The sequence below is a fragment of the Barbus barbus genome (genome assembly GCF_936440315.1).
Source record: "Barbus barbus genome assembly, chromosome: 2".
Classification (NCBI taxonomy): domain Eukaryota; kingdom Metazoa; phylum Chordata; class Actinopteri; order Cypriniformes; family Cyprinidae; genus Barbus; species Barbus barbus.
This window is the reverse complement of record NC_136730.1, coordinates 10,493,297-10,514,568: the sequence shown is the minus strand read 5'-3', so window position 1 is coordinate 10,514,568 and position 21,272 is coordinate 10,493,297. Positions and strand designations below refer to the sequence as shown.

Here is a 21,272-nt window from a genome sequence, read left to right as displayed (position 1 = left end):
GAAAAAAAACACGTGAAATTTCGGGCTCAGTGTGCAATGACCTTAAGTGTCTTACATTGCAACATTATTACAACTAAGCACACCTCAAAAAAATAGATATAATATTTTTAAGAATTATCTTATAATATATTAATATCATTATTAATTAAAGCCAGTACAATACATACTACTATGTTTAAATATACAATTTTAAATAATGTACTGAGAATCAGTTTTCACAAAGCAGAAAATATGAATGGTCCTCATAATAAAGACAATCTCAGGTACCTGCGCTGGTTCATCTCTTCTTCCCCTCCCTGGTTCTTCCCAGGACCCCAGCTGTGTCTGCGGAAGGGAGAGAGCGGGCGTACGGTGGAGCGGAAGAGAGAGGCAGGCAGTGGCACCTCTGTTAAGCTGTCTTTGGCCTCCTCTTCTGCCTCCCCTCCGTGCCGCACCTCCTCTGAGCTCTCAGCCGAGGAGCTGGGATGACCGATGCTGGCCGTGTCGTCTGTGGAGGAGCAGGAGACGGACACCTCGCTCGTGCTGTCGCCTCCCCCTACTGCCTCCTGCCCCTGAGCAAGAAACAATCAGCCACAAATTAACAAACAGTGAAAAAATTACTCAGCACAGCAAAGTACAGTACATCAGCACTATAAAGCCTGACTCTGTCTCATCAATGATAAATGGAAAGTGTGTAAAAGACAAAAATGGTTCAACTTAAAAAGCTCAAGCATTTGTGCTGCCAAAAATGCTATTAAGGGTATTTAACTAAGTACATAATTTAAAAAAAAAAAGTATCACAGTGTGACGGGAAAATATTTTAAAAGAGTTCATGTTTTTGCAGATACAGTGTTTGCACTACAGCACTATGTTGATCCTATGGCCAGTGCTATTTTAGTATTATTTCTATACCATTATTAAGTTTTAGTCATTTTGTTTTGTGCTTTTGTCATTTTTATTAGTTTAAGGTTTTTATATATTTCTTTTTAGTTTATTTTTTTAAATTCTGTTCAGTCTAGATTTAGTCGACTTATTTCATTTAGTTGCCAAGAAAACATTCACGATACTCGTTAAAGTAAGTTTTTCATTTAATTTTTATAGTTTGTTAAATAAAAATATTAATATCTTTTAATAGTTTTAGTTGTAGTTAATAATAACAACATTGATCCTGACCTCATGGCATGAAACGGCTTCGCAAAAATGAGTGTTTTTTTTATATATTTCTATTTACCTTTCATTTATTTTTAATTCAGTTTTTGTAATTTTAGCACTTAAAGTTATTTTAATTCTGTTAGCTTCCAAGGCAGCATTTAAAAGTTTTTCTAAATTTAACTTTTACATTTTTTTATTAAATAGTTTTTATTAAATAGTTTTTTTATTTTTTTATTTAATATTTATATTTGCCTTCAACTATTTCAACACTGATCCTGACCTCATGGCATGAAACAGACTTCCAAAAATAACATGTAGACTTTTTTTGGAGGGGGGGGGGGGGTATTTCTATTTAGCTTAAAATTTATTTTTAATTCAGTTTTAGTAACTTATTTCAGTTAGCTGCAAACATCTCTAATTTTCACTAAATATCTTCTTAAGCTGAAGTTTATCTAATAACTATATTTTTTCAGATTTATTTAAATAAATAAAAAAACATTATTTTTAATAGTCTTCGTAAACAATAAGAAAGTTAACCCTGACCTTGTGACGCTGAACTATTTTTGATTAACTTTTTTTTTTAGAGCTCTTCTCTTCCTCAAATTTAATCAATAATACTCACTCAAACACATCATGTTTGACTCCAACAATCCACTGTAAGTATATCTAAACTATAAGAGTCTGTTTACCTCAGGCTTGGGTGCATCTCTCTGACTGCTGTCTGTCACTTTAAAGTGAAAAAGTATGTCACTGAATCATCAGCAGGGTGAAATGAGTCTGCTAGACCGACCAAGACATCTACACACCAACACACACTCACACACTCCTTATTTTCATCTATCCAGGCATCTTGTGACACACACACAAACCATAACCTATGACCCCACACACCTAAACTTAAAGCAGCCTTGAGCTTCCTTGGTGTGAGGTCTTGATGAGTTTATTGTGTGGAGCGCTGGTGCCATGAGAGACAAGGTGAAGAGGATTTGAGCTTCTGACACACAGAGGTTTTTATCGGCGCTCTGGGGGGGATGAAAGCCCTCCATTCATGTGCCCCTGAAACAGCTTCTATTGAGCATGTGTGCGAGGAAGCAGAGGGGGTGGTTTATAAGCGTGTGTGTGTGTGTGAGTGTGCAAAAGGTTTAAAAGGGTTCTAGAGAACTTATAACCACGTGACCCAGTGGAAAAAAACCCTCTGGTAGATTTTAACATGTAGGTGTCCTAAAAATCACCAAAAAAAAACCCAGAACTGGTGTCACATGACCACAAAAATGACCAATTCACCGTGCATCATCGGATATGTATCATAATTCTGAATTTCTTTTCTGCATTATGTGGTTATTAGTGTTTTTTGTAAAAGCAGAGGTTTGAAACTAGTGTTAACAAATGGGTGCAGACGGTTCGCAGAAACGAGACAAAAAATAAAGCAAAATTAAATTAGAAAATTAAATTAAATTGAATTAAATTAAAAATAAATACATATTGAATTTCCCATTATTACTCATGCATTCTTCATTCTAAAGACTAGTCGTGATATTAATCACAAATATTTTATTCCATTTTTCTATTGTTTTATATACTGTAATGCTGAGTAGAAACAGACCATTTTTTAAATAAAATGCTAGAAATGTGTTTTATAATATTATTTGGAAAGCTTTTTTTTTTTATCAATTTATAATTTATATAGTCCTTGCAAAAGGATCATCATATCTGGGGGTCTGTGGCATGAAAACATTTGATAAGGATTCACTTTTATTATTCCTCAAACTTAAAGTCAGGGACTTTTCAAAGCTCTTATGCATGAGTCACTTGCACATTCGTGCAGACATGGATGAAACCTCAAATCATGCAGCTTGTTGTGCTTTATTATTGTTTAAGTGAGCAGACTAACAATTTTTCTTGGTGAACCAGAAAAATTAAATTTAAAAAATAAAAATAAATTAAAATAAAATAAAAAATTAAAATTAAAATTAAAATTAAAATTAAAATTAATTAAATTAAATTAAATTAAATTAAATTAAAAATAAAATACAATATATAAAGACTCAAGCAGTAAGCAACCACATAACGATGCCCAATGTGGCAAACAACTCACACTTCTTCAGAAAAGGTACAAATCTTTCTCTCACCTTTCTGAAGATGTTGTCTTCTCCAGTGTCAGGACTGAGAAATCCATCTGTATCGCTTCCTGAGTCTCGAAATGTGACCGTTTCTGAGTTGCAAGTGTGAAACTCTGGATACTGTGAACTCTCTGAAACAAAAACACACAGTTTTACACAATGACAGACAAATTTATAGCTACTATAAAAAGCTGTGTGCTAAAAAATAGCTTGTTTATCCAGTTAAAATCGGTCATAAAAAGTCTCTAAAGAAGGTCTCTTACTGAAGCCCAATGTCCTCTTAAACAAAACATGCGATTTCTTCTTCAGAACAGATCTCTGTACAACAGCACGTGTTCAGGACAGCGAAGTCTGACAATCTCAATAGAAAAAGTATCTGAGGCATCTGTCAGTACCATACCGTTGCGTGGGTAACAAAACCATATCACGTGGGAGATGAAACCATCATGATAAACCTCAACAGATTCCATCACCTAGAAATATACCACCCGTTTCCCTCCCTCTCTCGCTTTCACTTTCTTATAGTCTTTCAAAGTGCAACACACTCTCCGTGTAAGCTTTGAGTAAGTGAAGAGAGCGACTGTGAAGGCTGGGATCAGCACTCGGAGATCTGTCACAAGAGTGTGAGCTTTGTCAGCTGTCACACAACACACAGGTGGCTCCATGTTTTGGGATGTGAAGGAGGGGTCTCGCTAGGACCGCCACAGCTGCCCTTTCTCTATGCGTGTGTGCTTTCAATGAACCAATGCTGGAGTAAAAGCAAACGTCATTACCTCGTATAAACAACTGACAACATAAACACAGGTCATGACAGGACTCTGAGAAGAAAATCAGTGTATCGTGTCTATATATAATCCCAGTTATATTTGAGTATTTACAGTATATTTTTGATATGATTCATCGTAATGTTTTAGATGTTAAAAAAACTGTGTGGCTCTGCTGTGATTTTAAACACTGAAATAAAATAAAATGTAAAAATAAAACAAAATTAAATAAAAATGTAAAATAAAATAAAATTCAAAATAAAAAAAAATAAAATACTTTTTGCATGGCAATGAAAATATTAGTGCTGTCAAACGATTAATCGCGATTAATCTCATCCAAAATAAAAGTTTTTGTTTACATAATATATGTGTGTGTGCTGTGTATATTAATTATGTATATATAAAGACACACACATACAGCATATATTTTGAAACTATTTACATGCATTTACATGTATATATTTATATTCATATAAATATATTTAATATATAAACATAACATTTTTCTTAAATATATACATGCATTTGTGTGTATTTATATATACATAATAAATATAAACAGTGCACACACATTTATTATGTAAACAAAAACTTTTATTTTGGATGCGATTAATCGCGATTAATCGTTTGACAGCACTAGAAAATATAAAAGCAAAAAATTTAAAATTATATTTAAAATATTTTAAAAATGTAAATTAAATTTTTTAAATGTTTATAATTTTTTTGTTTGGTTTTAAAAACATTCTAATGTGATGAAACCGCAACCATTAAATTAGAATGTGATTGTCAAAATGCAATTTCTCCTGAACCTGTGCCTGGAAGTTGCAAACAATGTGGCTTTGTGGTGCTTAAAATGAAATTAAATTAAATTAAACAAAACATTTTTGCAGTTCAATGAAAAAGTAAACAATAAAAATTTAAATAGAATAAATAAATAAACAAATTAAAGGGAACAATATGTTCATGAAAATTAAAAATTATTTATTTTTAAATCAAGGTTTTTAAAAACCTGCACTGTGACAAAACTATGCAACTATAATGCCACATTGCTAAATGTTGTAAAAATGTTTAAATAAATAAATCAACCCACTTTCTGCATTTACAAAAACATAGCAGTGATAAGTGATAAAGTTGTGAGTACAATTCAATCCAGTCAGAGGAGTCTAACTGGAAAAAAAGCAAGCTATGGCCACTTATGTTCACAATAGGTGAGAAAAAACCCACACTTTTCATTAAACAGGAAATCTCTCTTTTTAGCACTGCATCATGTTTGTGCACTGTAAACCCGAACAGTGAATTGGATTAAATGAAATGAGTTAATTTCACTCAAATAATAATCAAAGTTCATTGGACTTAACTGAAATAAGCTCTGTAAACTCAAAATGTCATTGTAGTAAGCTGAACTTAAAATGATTGAGTTTTCTAGTTCCCAGCATGCTCTGCATCAGACAACGAGGAAAATAAATGATGAAATTATTTTGTGTGTTTTGCACAAGATTTACATAGTTTTCGTTTATGTTGGTTGTGTTACCGTTGTGGTGAAGAGTAGAGTCTGTGGTTAGGTTGAGTATGGACAGCAAAACTTAAAGACTATATATACTGCATGTCATATGACTATTTACATGCAAGTATAGTGAGAATCTTTTTTTGATAACTACATTAGCATGTGCTAGTGTGATTTTGCTAACTAGTACTTAAATAAAGATCAGAATGAATGAGGTGTTCATGGGAGCAAGTTGTTTGGAAATATAATTGTGAAGAGTGGGGTGGGATCATAGAAGAGAGGCTTGGCTCCCACGGCTCTAAGCCCCCTACTAACTTAAAAAAGAATTAATTTACTCAAATGTTTTGAGTATTCTTAACTTATCAGCTTTTACAGTGTGGTTTGAATGCATTTAGTTTTTTTATACCAGACACTGCTGGCGGTATTAAAGGTTGACAGTCTTCAGAGTACACACATGTAAAGATAAACAATACCATCATACTCCTCTATACAAGCACTTGCCATTACCATCATCTGTCCCTTGTGCACCACACAATTCCTCACACTTCATTAGGATCCTCACAATACAAAAAAAACAAGATTTTCCTTCCTCTTCTGAAATGAAAGGAGAAATTAAAGGAGTCTGTGTAGACACACTCCAATGTTTACAACGCAAAGTTCCCACCTCTCTGGGAAGCTAGCAACAGAAGTCATTTACATACTGTATAGAAGTCTTAAACGTACAAAAACCAAAACAGCCCGTTTAATTCTAAGGGTCAGAGTGTTTTTGTACAAGACACTGTGGATAACATTACAGTTTAACTGTATACTGCCTACACAGACAGCATCCTAGCTGTCAAGGAAGTAAGCACACACGCCACACAAAACACCGCTCATCACATGAAGTACATGAGCGACATGACTCCAATGAATCAGAGAGAAAATGACGTTTACATGTTGCCAAGCTTAGAACATAAGCTCAGAAAAATAATACAAATAATAGATAAAACAGTTTAATATAATTAAAAAAGGACTGTTTAAGACAATTGTTTGCTATCATAACTTTATAATAAGGTCCATTTAGTTATTGTTAATTAGTGCATCAGCTAAAATTAACGAACAATGAGCAGTTTATTTGCTGCAGTGCTTATTAATCTGTGTTTACATAAAAATACTGTTAGTTCATGTCAGTTCATATACATTAAGTAATATCTGACACATTTTTTATTTTAATAATAGACATTGAAATGAACATTAACTATGATTACATTAAAAAAAAAAAAAAAAAAGTTATTTATTTCTGTGATGCAAAGCTGAATTTTCAGCATCATTACTCCAGTCTTCAGTGTCACATGATCTTTCAGAAATCAGTCTAATATGCTGATTTGCTGTTCAAGAAACATTTCTTATTATTATCAGTGTTGAAAACAGTGGAGCTGCTTAATAATTTTGTGGAAACTGTGAAACACTTCCATTCAATAGTCTGGTGTAAGATTTAAAATAAATAAATAATACTTTTATTCAGCAAAGATGCTTTAAATTGCATTAAACTGTTTTCAACATTACTAATGAGCCATTATTAATAATTGAGTACCAATAATAATTGAGCAGCAAATCAGCATATTAGAGTGATTTCTGAAGGATCATGTGACACTGAAGACTGGAGTAATGATGCTGAAATTGATAAGCTAAAATTAAGCCCAACTAGGTAAATATTAGTATTGATTTACATAACCGACAACATGATATCAGGTCATAGACGTATGATCTTACCTGTAGATAAGCTGTGTCTCTTCTGGGAAACACTGGAACACAGTGTGTCTTTGTCTCTGTGGATCTGGGGACAGAAAGAGGAAGATATGGTCTTACGCATGTGACTGTATAAGTGGAAAAAGCTGTCTGACACATTCAAAGCAAATATAAACAGACTGCATGAAAAATTATGAGTTTTTTTCTTTTCATTTTCTTCATTGCTGAAAAGGTCAGCGTAACTGAGGGTTTCTATGAATGCATGAAGCAAAAGGAAACAGAAGCAGCAGCTTTGCTCACATACGCTCAGAGACTGAGTATATGAGTATATATGAGTTTAGAGCTCAGTCTGTGGTTTGTGGACCCCATAACAGCTGCATCTCACTCATCACAGACCACACACCACCTCACACCGGCCCTAAGGGACGACAGCGGCTTCAGCGATAAGGATGCAATGCTGAGATGCTCCCCACAAACAAACTGGAAACTCAGCATATAAAACAGATCCAGCTCAAATAAGAGGAGCCTGTTGTAAAATAAATCAATAAGCTAAGAGAGGCAGTCAACTCACTCCCTTAATCCAAAATTAATCTTAATTTTAAAAAGGCATGCATAAATAAATAAATACTGACTTTAGATGCTTTGAAATTGTTAAAAATTATTTGAATACAATCAGTAATTTTTTTTTTAAATCGTATGCCATAATTTTCAGAAAAATGTGTGATTATGAATATATAAAGTTATATGTTATAGCTTGTTTCGGTTTTATTTTTTGTGGAAAAAGTTGAAAAAAATAAAGAAACCATAACATTTAATGAAAAAAAAATTTCTAGCAAATAATAAAAAAATATATTAAAAAAACCAATGGTAGCCAGTAGAAAAAAATAAATCCTTATTTCTGAGCTCTTTAAAATAAATTATGAAAAATAACAAACAGTTCCTTAAGCAAGTAAGGTTCATTTTTTTAAGAAATGTATTATTTTATTCTAGCAATAAATAAATAAATAAATAAATAGTCGTAAGAGACATCTTGAAGTGCTACTTGCAAATTAAGGACCTTGAAGTATTTTATTTTTTTTTTTTGAATAAATAATTTGCTTAAAATAAAGAATGTATTTGTTTGTTTGTTTATTTATTTATCGCAAATATAAAAATGCATAAAAAAACACTGGTGGTCAGTAGGAAAAAAATCCTTATTGTAGAGCGCTTTAAAATATTAATTATGAAAAATAATAAACAGTTCTTCAACCAAGTACACTGACGACAAGTAATTATGCTGAAAATTCAGACTTGATGACAGGAATAAATTACATTTTAATATATATTAAATTAGAATATATTATTCTTTTACGTTAATTTTTCAAAATATTACTGTTTTTATTGTATTTTTTAATCAAATAATTACAGCCTTAATGAGCATAAGATTTTCAGAAGCATTTTTTAAAAAATCTTAAAAAAAAACTGACCCCAAACCACTAATGCATATGAACATAATTGCCTTTTATCACACTGCAGATGTAAAAGCACTGTAGAGGGAATGTGTTTTGCCATTCTTAATTTGTTTTAAGCAAACATACAGACAAAGCAGTCCTAACACGTCACATATAGCTTGGTGCTAAAAAGAGTCTCAGCAATCTTGTGTATCTTCTATACTGTACTTCCTTTTTCAAAGTCCAGTTTCAGTCTGTATTATACTAAAGAGGCCCAATAATGTCATGCCTGCTTGCCTACTATATGTCAGCTTTTGATCTGAGGCACTGAAAGGGTGAATACATACAGTCTATTGGAAATGTTTACACAGATCTCAAGTTACGGCCAGTACTGCTACTGAACAGCAACCTGAACAAAGATCCCACAATAGAAAGCCTGTATTAAAGCGACCTGCACCGCTGATGGTTATTCACTCGGCTGGAAAGCACACTGAAAAGCTCTTTCGCCTTTGTTATAACCCAGCTACAGGGTCACACAGGTGATGCAAGATCGGACAGGGGAGAAAGACGGTCAACAAAGGATCCCTAGAGGGAGGGAATACAGGAGGAACAAGTGAGGAACCAGAGAAATGGCTTCTGACCCAAGAGCAGTTCACGTTTACATCCTGGCCAGGGACTAATTATGTTCACACCCTCCAAAAACCAAGTGGCCATGCACAGTTTTAAAGCCATTAACAATGCACAACGCTGCATTGATGATCATGTCCATGCCAGGGCTCAGACTGTCCACTGTGTGCCTCTGGGAAGGCAATGTGTGTGGAGAACACTGTCGTCTATTGTCCTGAACACAAGCCCTGCCTACAGACGGGCCGGAGAGCACAAACACACACTCTGAGTTATTCATACAGCAGTTCCCATCATAGTGTGTGATGATATCACACTGCTGATGCTGAAAAACCAATAGAGATTAAAGAGATTATAAATAAAAAGAGCTGTACTGTTAAGGCATAAGCGGTAGAACTACAGCTGTCAGATTGTGACTGAGTCAGACAGAGGTTTGTTTAATTAGAAAGTGTACGAGATGCTTTCGTTGGATGAATTAATTCTATCTTCACACTTAAATCAGATCCATTTGTCCAGGGAGGTCAAAGATGGCATGTACAGATGTGTGAGTTTTAACAGTGTGTGTGTGTGTGTGTATATACATATACACATATACATGTAAAATTCACTTTAAAGAGTCACATTACATTTATGAAGGTGACATGAAATAAATTGTGTCCTGGTGAAAAACAAAGACTGATGAAAATTACATTAAATTACCTTTAATATCCAGTCACACAAATAACCCATTATGAACTGAAAACGGCGAATTTTGCTGAAAGGTGATATATAAGCTTAAAAAGGGCCCAAAAAACTGAAATATTGTGAAATATAACTGCAATTTAAAATAACTGTTTTCTATTTAAATACACGTTAAAATGTAATTCATTTCTGTGATGCAAAGCTGAATTTTCAGCATCATTACTCCAGTCTTAAGTGTCACACGAACCTTCAGAAACCAATATGCTGACTTGCATTTGCTTAATATTTTTAGGAAAACCAGGATATGTTTTTTTCATTCTTTAATGAATGTACAGTTCAAAAGAACAGTATTTATTTATAGAATTTTTGAAACAATGTAAAAGTCTTGCCACTTTTGATCAATTTTATGCATCCTTGCTGGACAAAAGTAGTAATTTCTTACTTACCTAGAACGTTTGAGCTCTTATTATAGTGTTCTGTTGCATTAAAAAAAACTGCATTCATAATTCATTAATACTGATTCAATGTAAAAGTTTGACTGAGCAGCAGACCACAAACATTTGAGTTGGATAGGCCAAAAAGATAAACAAAAAATAACCGAAATATAGCATATTTAACCTATAACACTTCATTAGACAGGGACAAATATGAAATGCAATGCAATCGTATTCAGTATGTACATTAGCATAGACTTCATTTCAAAAACCAACTCTATGAACAAAGAAAGGCTGATAAAAACCAAACCAGCTTGATTAGGGTGTAAACATGTGCATCTCTAACTGCCACAGAGCTATCTGTACACAAAAGAGACTTACATTTAAATATACAAGACTGATATGAGGCATTGACACTCTTATAAAATGAAGGTTCATTACTGGCATCTATGGTTTTATGAAGAACCTTTCAAATCCATGGAATATAACCACACAAATGTTTATTTTTAGTGCAAAAGGGCTCGTTAGATTTAATAATCAGAACTGTTCACTGAAAGGTTCTTTGGCGAAGCAAAAATGGTTCTTCTTGGGCATCACTGTGAAAATCCCCTTTTGAATGCTTATTTTTAAGAGTGCATGGGAGTGTATTTATCAAGTTCCTATTAATTTCAGTTGACAGTTCAAAACGCAATTTTCGAAGTCACTGAATACGTTTTATAACAAATGTGCTTGAATCGAAACATTACGAAACAAAAAGCAAGCATGCAGAGCTGTGGTGCAGCAGTTAGCACGACACATTGAGCTGTGGTGCTCATGCAAGCAATCCAGGTTTGAGGCACGTGATGTGTCTAGATCTCGCTCTTCTTCTCTTTCTCTTATCTATCCATTCATCCAATAAAAGAATAACATCAAACACAAATCGACATGCTTGTCAACCGCTATATTTTGCGATGCTCTAAAGATGCTTCGAACCGCTCTCCATAACACAGGCCCAAACACTAAAGTCTGCTCAGAGCCAAACATGCCCAATATCCCTTTACAGAATCTGGCACTGCTGCCGTTCTCACTGCATATTTGCGGCGCTAGGGGAGAAACCAAAAAAGCGGTGCCAGCAGACTCTATAGAGTGCCGAGCATTCAGAAGTGTACCCAATAAAAACACATCTGGTTTGAAAATGCACAGACTGTGCGCTGGCTCTCGATACATGCAGCGGAAACAAAAGCTGTAATACAAAAGCAACAGTTTGGGATAAAATTTATGGCACGATAAGATGATGTTAATCAGTTAGTGGGACATTTTGTGTCTAATTTCTGTGCCTGACGTTGCCATGTTCCTACAGGACCATTTGTGTTTCCAAGATCTGCGTCTTAAAACTGCGCAAAGCTCTAAAATCTCCGGTTTGTGCTGATTGTAAAGATGGTGATTTTTAGTTTGCAGTACAGTGCTATGAAGGCACTTGGCCGACGGCCAGTTTCCATCATTCTCTCCAGGCTGAGAGCCAAAGGAAACCGTTAGGATTTGAGCAGCGGCTCCCAGACTGTCACCAAACTGAGCCGCCCCTCGACTCACGCAGCTCATGACCTCCACATGAATGCGCAAACACACGCACACACTCATGCACAAACTCCATTTACAGTCAAAACACTGTATCTGAGCTTTCCCAGAGGCATTTCTCCAATCCAGTCATTAAGAACGGAAGGCGCTCAAAACCATCTAGAGATATGCACTTGGATCAGTCAATGGAACGGCACTTGCTAAATATTTTACTTCTAAAATGCACTACAGTTCAAAAGTATGGGGTCAGAATGATTTTATTTTTAACACATGAATACTTGTATACATTAAACTGATTAAAAATGGCATAAAAGACTTAAAAAACACTCTTTCAAATAGATGCTGCTTTTTGTTTTCCAAAGAATCCAGGGGAAAATAACGTAGCATGACTATTTTCAACTTTTATAATAATAATAGTTTCTTGCACAGCAAATCAGCATGTTAGAATTACTGTTTATTTTTTTCAAATAAACACAGCCTTGGAGAGCACAAGAGACTTCTTTAAAAAACATCAAATAAATGTTACCAACCCTGCACTTTTGAATTGTGTATGAAGTTTGAGTGAAAAACCATTAAAAAAAAAAAGTGTGGAGTGGTATTAATTTTATTCATCAGGAAATAATCTGACTGTAAAACAAAAGGTTGAAAAATAAAAGCCAAGTATTGCACTTCTATGGAATAATGCGAAGTGTTGAAAGTCATTTACAATAAACCTATGAATTCGGTTTATACTGACTTCAAATGCACTGATTCAACTGTACTGAATCAAATGACTCAGTGACTCTATGACCACAGGCATTCAAATTCAAAAGAGGAAAATGAGTCATGAATTGCCATGCGAGAGATACACAAAAGCTTAATGGCAATAACACCAAAGACATAGATCAATAGTTATTGAGAGCTTAAGGATTTGAGGTTTGGAAGAAATTACATCTGTGCTAATGACTGTTAAGACCGATCAAGTCACACGTCTTCACTGTATGATCAAACTGGCAGATCAGCGCTTCAGGGTGTTTGTCTGTTGAACCACATTAAATAGCTGAGAACAAGCTGCACCTTGTGTGCGCACACAGTTTTAAGTCTGGCATGATGTGTGAATGTCAGATGTCTCATGCCAACAAAAGAACTATGAATCAACAAATAAGACATGACAGCTTTTGGATGCTCAGAAAGAACAGCTGACTGCAAACGCCACAGACATAGCCATCATGTTTTGCAGGAAACGGCACTTTCTAAGAACTGAAACGACTCCTTAGCTGGGAAAATCTAGGAACAGCACTGCAAGATATCAATCATATATAGAAAAGATCATAAATGAGATATCGGTCGCGATCTGTTCTGAAACACTTGATGTCTAGAAGAAATAACTGAGATATTATAAATGTCTCAAACTCTGACTGATGGAAAAGTCTGCAATAAAAAATATCTGACAAGCCATGCTGCCCACATTCATTTTATAACACAGTTCAAAGGATAGTGAAGGATAACTGTTTTATAAATGTTTTATATAAATAAATATTTTTGCTATTTTATGATATTAAAAATCTACCTATCAGTGTGTATATACACACACACATATGAATGAAAAAAAATGTATGCTGTTAAAAATAAACAATGCAAAACTAAACTAAAAAACCTCAACTAAAACAGATATTTTAGGCCATTTTAACATTTGTTAGCGATTCAAAACTTTATACTATATAAAGTCACAATGCCACAGCACTGACTGTCAAGATTTCAGATCTTCTTACCTTGATTAAAACTACATCCAGTGTTCTCTCTCCTTTGGCACACAAACTATACCTCCGCTTGTATCGCTCGTACATCTTTCCAACACGCGTAAGAAGAAACTGTGACACTGAACAAAGCTTAGTTCCCACATGAGGTCCTGACAGGCACAATCTCCACGGCTCAAGCGTTTGGAAAAATGAGACGCTCCTAATCTTTCACATCTGTGTGAAGGGCCGCCCCCTTTCCCTCACTCATCCCCCACTTCACTCTTCTCTCTCTTTCTCTCTTTAACACACACACACACACTCGCATATGCAAACAGTCTCTTTTCCTCTTTCTTTGCGCCATCCCACCCTGCTGGCTCTTTCTCACAAATCTATGCACACGGGTCATTCCTGCTATGAAGTACCTTTTAATAGTCCAAAGTGTCTTAACATTGGATAAAATATTATATTCAGAATTTTTTACACATGCAAATCACATTATTTGGTTTAAAATTAGGTGCAAATGAATTTCAAATTTGTTCTTCTGCACCTAATAACATGAAAAAAAAATCTTAAGAAGTTTCCATGTATTTCCAATTTTTTTCTTTCTCTAACCAAACTGTTTCTAAACAAAGCTTTCCTGAGATTAAATTAAAATCAAGTTATACTTAATAACAACACTGACTAAAACTAAAAGCATTAAAGAAATATTTACGTTATTTGAAATAATAAACATTAACTGAAATAAAATATTTTAAAAAAGTATTTAGTTACTTGCAAGCGGCAACATTTAAAATTTTCACAGTTTAAGTTGAAGTACTAAATTTGCCAAAACTAAAACCAAAATAAATATGAAATAAAAACTAAATAGAAATAAAACTAATAACTATTAAAAAAAAAAATTACTAATATTTAAATAAATATTACAATGAAAACAAAAGATATGTGACAAAAAAACGAATAAAAAAAAAACAAAAAACATTGTTTATAGCTTTTGTTTCTATGTGCTCTTAGTGTTTTGTAACAAACATAAACTAACAAAAGCCAGTTCATCATACTCCAGGAAGTGACATCATTTGGAACGGAAAACAACAACACCATTATCTAATAAGAATTAGAAATGGATTTGAGGAATTAGTTTATTTCAGTCTAAAACATTCCCATAAAATATCTAAATGAACAAGTTGACAAGTTAACCGTCACACAGCAATGGCTAACTTTACCTATTTTTTTTCCCTGTTAAATGTCTTGGCATTGAGTAAATCAAGTTATAATTAAAGCGTCTTATCGTGACCAGAGCATATTTCTGAGAGTCTGATAGCCTTTTATAGAAATACCTCCTTATTAGCATTTTTACAAAGTTCAAAAAGCACTGCAGAACAAGAACAACCCACACGGTTGCTTTTCTTTCTCTGCGTCTCAGTTCTCCTTCCGTCTCGGAGTTCAGTCCCTGCAGGAAAGCCTGTCCGGTGGGATACGCAGATAACAGCCCTGATGCCTTTCTGATGGACACCACCGTTAAACCATCGTCAAAGCTTTTCAGTGTTTAGCGCACCATGTATAGCATACACACAATCACAAACACACCCTCTGCCCAGAGGAAACGAGGCTGAGCAACACCTACTAGTGATTTCTTCCATCTGCTCATGATCTCCAGAAGTGAAATGAGCAGAAACTGAGGCTCCGTGTGTTGCCAGGATAGGGCTGGTTATAATTTGCAGGAAAAGGCCTTCAGCACTTGTGGTTCACATAAAAGGGCAACCCCAGCCCCCCATTCCCCCAAACGGTTGTAAAGAAGCCTGTGGATGAACAGCTGGCCCAGAGGTCATGACATTAAACTATCAACGTCCAACAGGAGAACGGCTGATCTACCCAAACTACAGCTCAAAACACACAGTGCTGTGAAAACTCATTATGTAACCTGTTACATTGTGCCCTACAATATAAATTAACTGCATTTTGTCAATTGCTTGTTTAAAAACTTTGAACACTATCTTTTTTACAAGCCATCTCTACTCTTTCTTCCAGTCCTGAACTCACAAAATAAACAAATCCACATTGCTTCTGGACTTCACGCCTCATTGCTACCATATCTAGTGTTTCCGTGAACACAGACCCAAAAGCAACTGTTTAACCTTGAATAACAGAAGCACAATCACATTGTGAGTACAGCACTTTAGAGTAAACCAACAAAACTGAATTTGAAAATTATGTCATTTGGCAGAAAACATATGGCCGCATATAAAGTACCATTCAAAAGATAGTTTTTTTTAATGTCTCATGTTCACCAAGGCTGCATTTATTTGATAAAAACACAGTAAATTTAGTAATATTGTGAAATATTATTACTATTTAAAATAGCACTTTTCTATTTGAATATATTTTCAAATGTAATTTATTTCTGTGATGCAAAGCTGTATTTTCAGCATCATTACTCCAGTCTTCAGTGTCACATGATTCTTCAGAAATCATTCTGATATACTGATCTGCTGCTCAAGAAACATTTCTTATTATTATCAGTGTTGAAAACAGTTGCGCTGCTTAATATTTTGTGGAAATATTTAATTTTTGTGATTTTTTTTTTTACTTCATTTATTTAAAATAGAAATCTTTGGTAACATTATTCATGTCTTTAATGCATCCTCAATGAATAAGATTGTTAATTCCTTAAAAACTTTTGAATGGTAGTGTATTTCTCTTCTTTATTCCAGCACTGGTTCCACATGTACAAAGATATATTACTGCTGGATATTCAGATGTTTATAATAATTCTCAGATCTTTTCATAACTGGCAAGCCTAAAGATGAAAGGGAGGACCACATCTGTTATTGGTTATACACGGGCCCGACACCATGGGGCCCCGACCGAATTGCTGCGGAGTAACAGGACGTTACGTTATGTTTTCAGGGAAATATCGCCCCCATTTGGAGCTTGGTGCTCAAAATTATTTACTTCAAAGCAACTGTAAATATTGACCCCTCACTGAATGTTCAGGATCTTACTGACAGGGATCATGACAAAAAAAACAAGAGCCTATTTTGGTTAAAAAGAGATTTGAAATCACATTTGTCTTGTTAGGTTTGCTTTTATATCAACTTTTTAAAAATATATGTCACATGATCTGAAAAACAGTGAAACGTCACAGTCAAAATCATTCATTAGCATAAAACAAAGAAGTGACAGAAACAATAATAAACGACTGACAGCCCTAGTATTTTTGTAACATAGCTATCATGGGATGTCACAACATACACCTACAGAATATTTAATAAGTGAAGTGCAGTAAATTAAATATATAGTCTGAAAACACTACATTTTTAGTACTAACCACTGGTGTATCTTTTTTATCTGTGATATCAGGCCACATTGTCTTCTGAGAGTCCGTCTGATCCTCCAAACTTGCATCACACTCTGTGAGAGAACATACAATAGATATAAACAATCAAAAAGGTAAAAGAACAAACAGTACAAAGAAAAAAATATATTACTATTAATAACACTTTTTAATTCACTCAAGAATGGAATATCTGAGTCATTATTCATTAAATGATAAATGAACTAAAAACATGTCCTGCACTGCAAAAGCATCAAGCAAACAGGCATGTTTCTGGAAATGGTTAGTCTGCCTATTTTAGTTCAGTTATGTAACTCCGCAAAGATAACAATACTCTTTAAAAACATGGGTGTACCAATGTACTTTTTTGGTCACTGTGAGAACGGAGAAAAAAAAAAAAAAAAAAGTTCAGGAAATGGATGCTGACCTCGTCTTGTAACTTCACTTCCCTGGACATCCCATAATGACATCACCTGTTGCTAAGCTACTTTTTGTTATGTACATAAATCATGATGAATACACCCTGCTCGCTCAGGCGTGTGCATGTCAGAGACACACAGGCTACTTTCAATTATTCTGTTGGATCAGAAAGGTATAATTACTTAATTTTGGTTTATCATGGAAGGCGGGTGCTCTTGACGAGACTTGGAAAGCCTCTTATGCAATCACAGTGTAATATTTGATCAGTGATGAAATTAAACACGAATCATGGCAAAGGATTTCTCCTTGATTCAGACTAGCAAAATGTCATTTTTTGAACCAGGAAAACTGTAAGAGCAACAATCAATATGTGCAAATAATACTGTATTTTTAGGAATACAAGTCATGGTTTTGATATCATCTGAAATGTGCAGCAACGTATTTTCCAAAACAATCTATATAATACAATTTACATCAAGCATGCAAAACGTGCAAAATGCACATATTTTAGATTTGTGTCGGATGAGAGGTGCGTGAGCCCAAGTTTATTTGTTTATCACTTTATCCAATTTTGTATAGCTTTGGCATTTACAATAAAGGTTTATAAGGAATACCACTGTAATTTAAGATGGTCTATGTATTTTTCATTCCTGTTCTGAATACCATTTAATTTTAAGGTTTTGTTGTGGAGTGACTGGAGTTATAATACATAAACATACATATATATATATATAATACACACACATATATACACACACACACACACACACACACACATATATACACACATACATATATATATATATATGTGTGTGTGTATATATATATATATATGTATGTGTGTATATATGTGTATATATATGTGTGTGTGTATAATATATATATATATATATATATATATATATATAGCATTTACAATGTTCCAAAACATTTCCTTTCCCCGTATTTCATATGTGACCTTGGACCACAAAACCAGTCATAAGTGTCAATTTTACAAAATTGAGATGTATACATCATCTGAAAGCTGAATATATAAACCTTCCATTGATGTATAGCATGTTAGGATCGGAAAATATTTGGCCGAGATACAACTATTTGAAATCTGGAATCTGAGGGTGCAAAACAAATTTACAAGGATATGCTCAATTTAATTTACAAAATATCTTCATGGAACATGATCTTTACTTAATATCCTAGTGATTTTTGGCATAAAAGAAAAATTCATAATTTTGACCAATACAGTGTATCAGTTTTGTGGTCCAGAGTCACATATTGTTACTGAATAAAATAATAAAATGTGATTTGTAAATTTTTTCCTCTTATAATCAGGTGCAGCTTTTATTCAGAAAACAGCTCATCATAAATATTTTACACTTTTTATTGTTCAACGCACCCTGCAGTAAGTCTTCTTCACCCATTGGTTGTACAGCTTCCTGCACTGCAGCTTCTGTCTCTTGAGACACAGGATCTAAGCTTGCTTGGGCTTGCTCAGGACATACAGAAGAACCTATAATGTCATCCTCATCAAGAGCATTTTGGTGCTCCTCATCAAGAGCACCATCTAAATGGTCATTGTGGACCGAAACACCCAACAGATCTTCTGCATTGACTGCCAGGCTTTCCTCAGAGATTCCAAACTCATTTGATGTAGCTAATATGTCTAAGGGATCCACCAAAACACGTTGATCTCCAGATTCATCTGTGTTTACAAAAACTACACCCGCATCCTCTTCTGAAAGGTCTACTGCTGCTGTCCCCTGCTTGACCTCACTGTTTGAGGTCATATCCTGTCTGGGATCCTGAGAGGAGTCATCTGAGAGATTCACTTTCTCCAAATCTGCAGGAATCGCTGACTCAAGAACGTCCTCCCCTGACGCCTGAGCTTCCCAACCGGATTCGTTCTCCTGATTCCTTTGAACGTTCTCCATCCTCTCAAATCTAAAACCTAAAAGAACCTCTAGATCTTCTAAGGTGGCTTCACTAGTTACTGTGGAAGTTCCAGGTTCTGGACCAAGCTCAGTTTGTAAGACGCTGGAAGAACTTAGTTTCTGTCCATCAAACTCACTTTCTTTAACCATTGCATCTTCAATTGAAAGATTTATTTTTTCTACAGGCAACAGCTCTTGATTTACTTCATGCAGGTGTAAAATGCTCTCATCTTCAGCAACCGAAGTCCTTGAGGGTGTATCACTAAATTCTTCCTGCGGTTGGTCGCCATCTGTTTCAAAGTATGGCATTTCTAGACTCTCCTGAAACTCCTCATCGGTTTCTTCTTGATCACAGGTTCCTGAAGAGTCAAAGTCTCGCCTACCTTCCACATTACACATGATCTTCTCACAAATGCCTCCCTCTGACTGGGTTCCTGTGTCATCGGTTTTATCACAAACATGCATTTCATTTCCCACCAAATTTTGTCGCGAGCAATCCAGAGGGGTATCTCCATCAGGATGTAGGTCCAGTGGTTTCTTGCTTTCTTCTCGAACCTCCTCTGAGTCTATGAGATCTCCACACTCATCTTCTTCTTCATCATCAGTCTCTGCACCCTGAGAACAAGATTCAACATCTGAGCTTTCCGGCGTGTCCAAAGACTGAGTGATTCCCATATCTCCTGCCTGAACGATGGGGCTACGTTCAGATAGCTCTTTCTCCTCCAAAGATTTGTGCCCTTTTTCCTGATTTTCCTCCTCAGGTCCCTCAGCACAAACCGGTGTTTCACAGATTAAGTCGTCCGCTTTATCAGCTTCCTCTTTCTGTTGTCCGCAGGAAGCGGTTCTGTTGACTATGCTCTCAGAACCGCTCTGCAAACCATCATTACTATCTCCAACGTCACCGGTGCCAACTAAACCAGTAGTTGAACACTTTTCTTGCTCTCTGCAATCAGTCTCACTGTTTTCACAAGCACACGCCCGCTGATCTGTGCTATTGCCATTGTGTAGGAGAGCTGGGTCAGTTTCACAGCTGAGCGAGGGACCTCCGTCACCCTCCCTGATTTGCGAGGGATCCAGGCGGTCATTACGTTCTCCTTTGTTTTCCTCTGTGCTAAAAGGAGTTAACCCTCCTTCTCTCGTATCAAGGGAGTCGAGCTGTGCCTCTTCACAACAGCAATCTCTGGTCTCCAGGCCGTCATCACATTCTTGGGCAATATGTGGAGAGTCTGAGCTCTGCTGAAACGCAACTCCTCCCTGAACATGAACACAGAACAACAGCTTAGGATTTTCTCTCCTTCAAGCAATTCTCTAACTCTACAGTTATGTCAATGCAATGAATAGCAGATCTACAGCTGTTGGAAAAAAAGTTATGGTGGAGGTTGAAATCTGAGGGATATTTCTTGGCAAACAAGTTCCCTTCTGTTCACTACATAATAGTATGTATTCATTTAGCAGACATTTCTAAAATCCAAAGCGACTAAAGAGGCAGTACTATGAGATGAGAAGTACAATGTTTCAAGCTGCTCAGAGAAAGTATTCTATGTATATATATGTGTGTGTGTGTGTGTGTGTGTGTGTGTGTGTGTGTGTGTGTGTATATATATATATATATATATATATATATATATATATATATATATATATATATATATATATATATATATATATATATATACACACTAAATATTTTAGTATGATAAATATATAAAATAATTATATTATTAAATGATGATATTGCATACACTACCATTCAAAAGTAAGTAGTAAGTACAATATTTTAAAGAAAGTAATAGTTTTATTCAGCAAGACCATATCAAATTGATCAAACATTTAAACGTCAAAAAGAGTATGAATTTCTGTATTCAAAGAATAATGACAAAAATGCATTATGGTTTCCCCTAAAAT

The 21,272-nt window shown here is 34.9% G+C and overlaps 1 protein-coding gene across 3 annotated transcripts in view; it reads right to left on the bottom strand.

Moving 5' to 3' along the window:
- Nucleotides 1-21,272, bottom strand: part of LOC306842848 (A-kinase anchor protein 13-like) — a 68,108-nt gene that overhangs the window by 28,099 nt on the left and 18,737 nt on the right. For all 3 annotated transcript variants that reach the window (XM_079373988.1, XM_079373989.1, XM_079373990.1), the window contains exons 7-11: nucleotides 18,833-20,621; nucleotides 17,014-17,096; nucleotides 7,272-7,335; nucleotides 3,261-3,382; nucleotides 268-551 (exon numbers count right to left, since the gene is read on the bottom strand). In XM_079373988.1, the coding sequence (XP_079230114.1) occupies nucleotides 268-551; nucleotides 3,261-3,382; nucleotides 7,272-7,335; nucleotides 17,014-17,096; nucleotides 18,833-20,621 (2,342 nt within the window). The remainder of the gene's footprint in view (nucleotides 1-267; nucleotides 552-3,260; nucleotides 3,383-7,271; nucleotides 7,336-17,013; nucleotides 17,097-18,832; nucleotides 20,622-21,272) is intronic.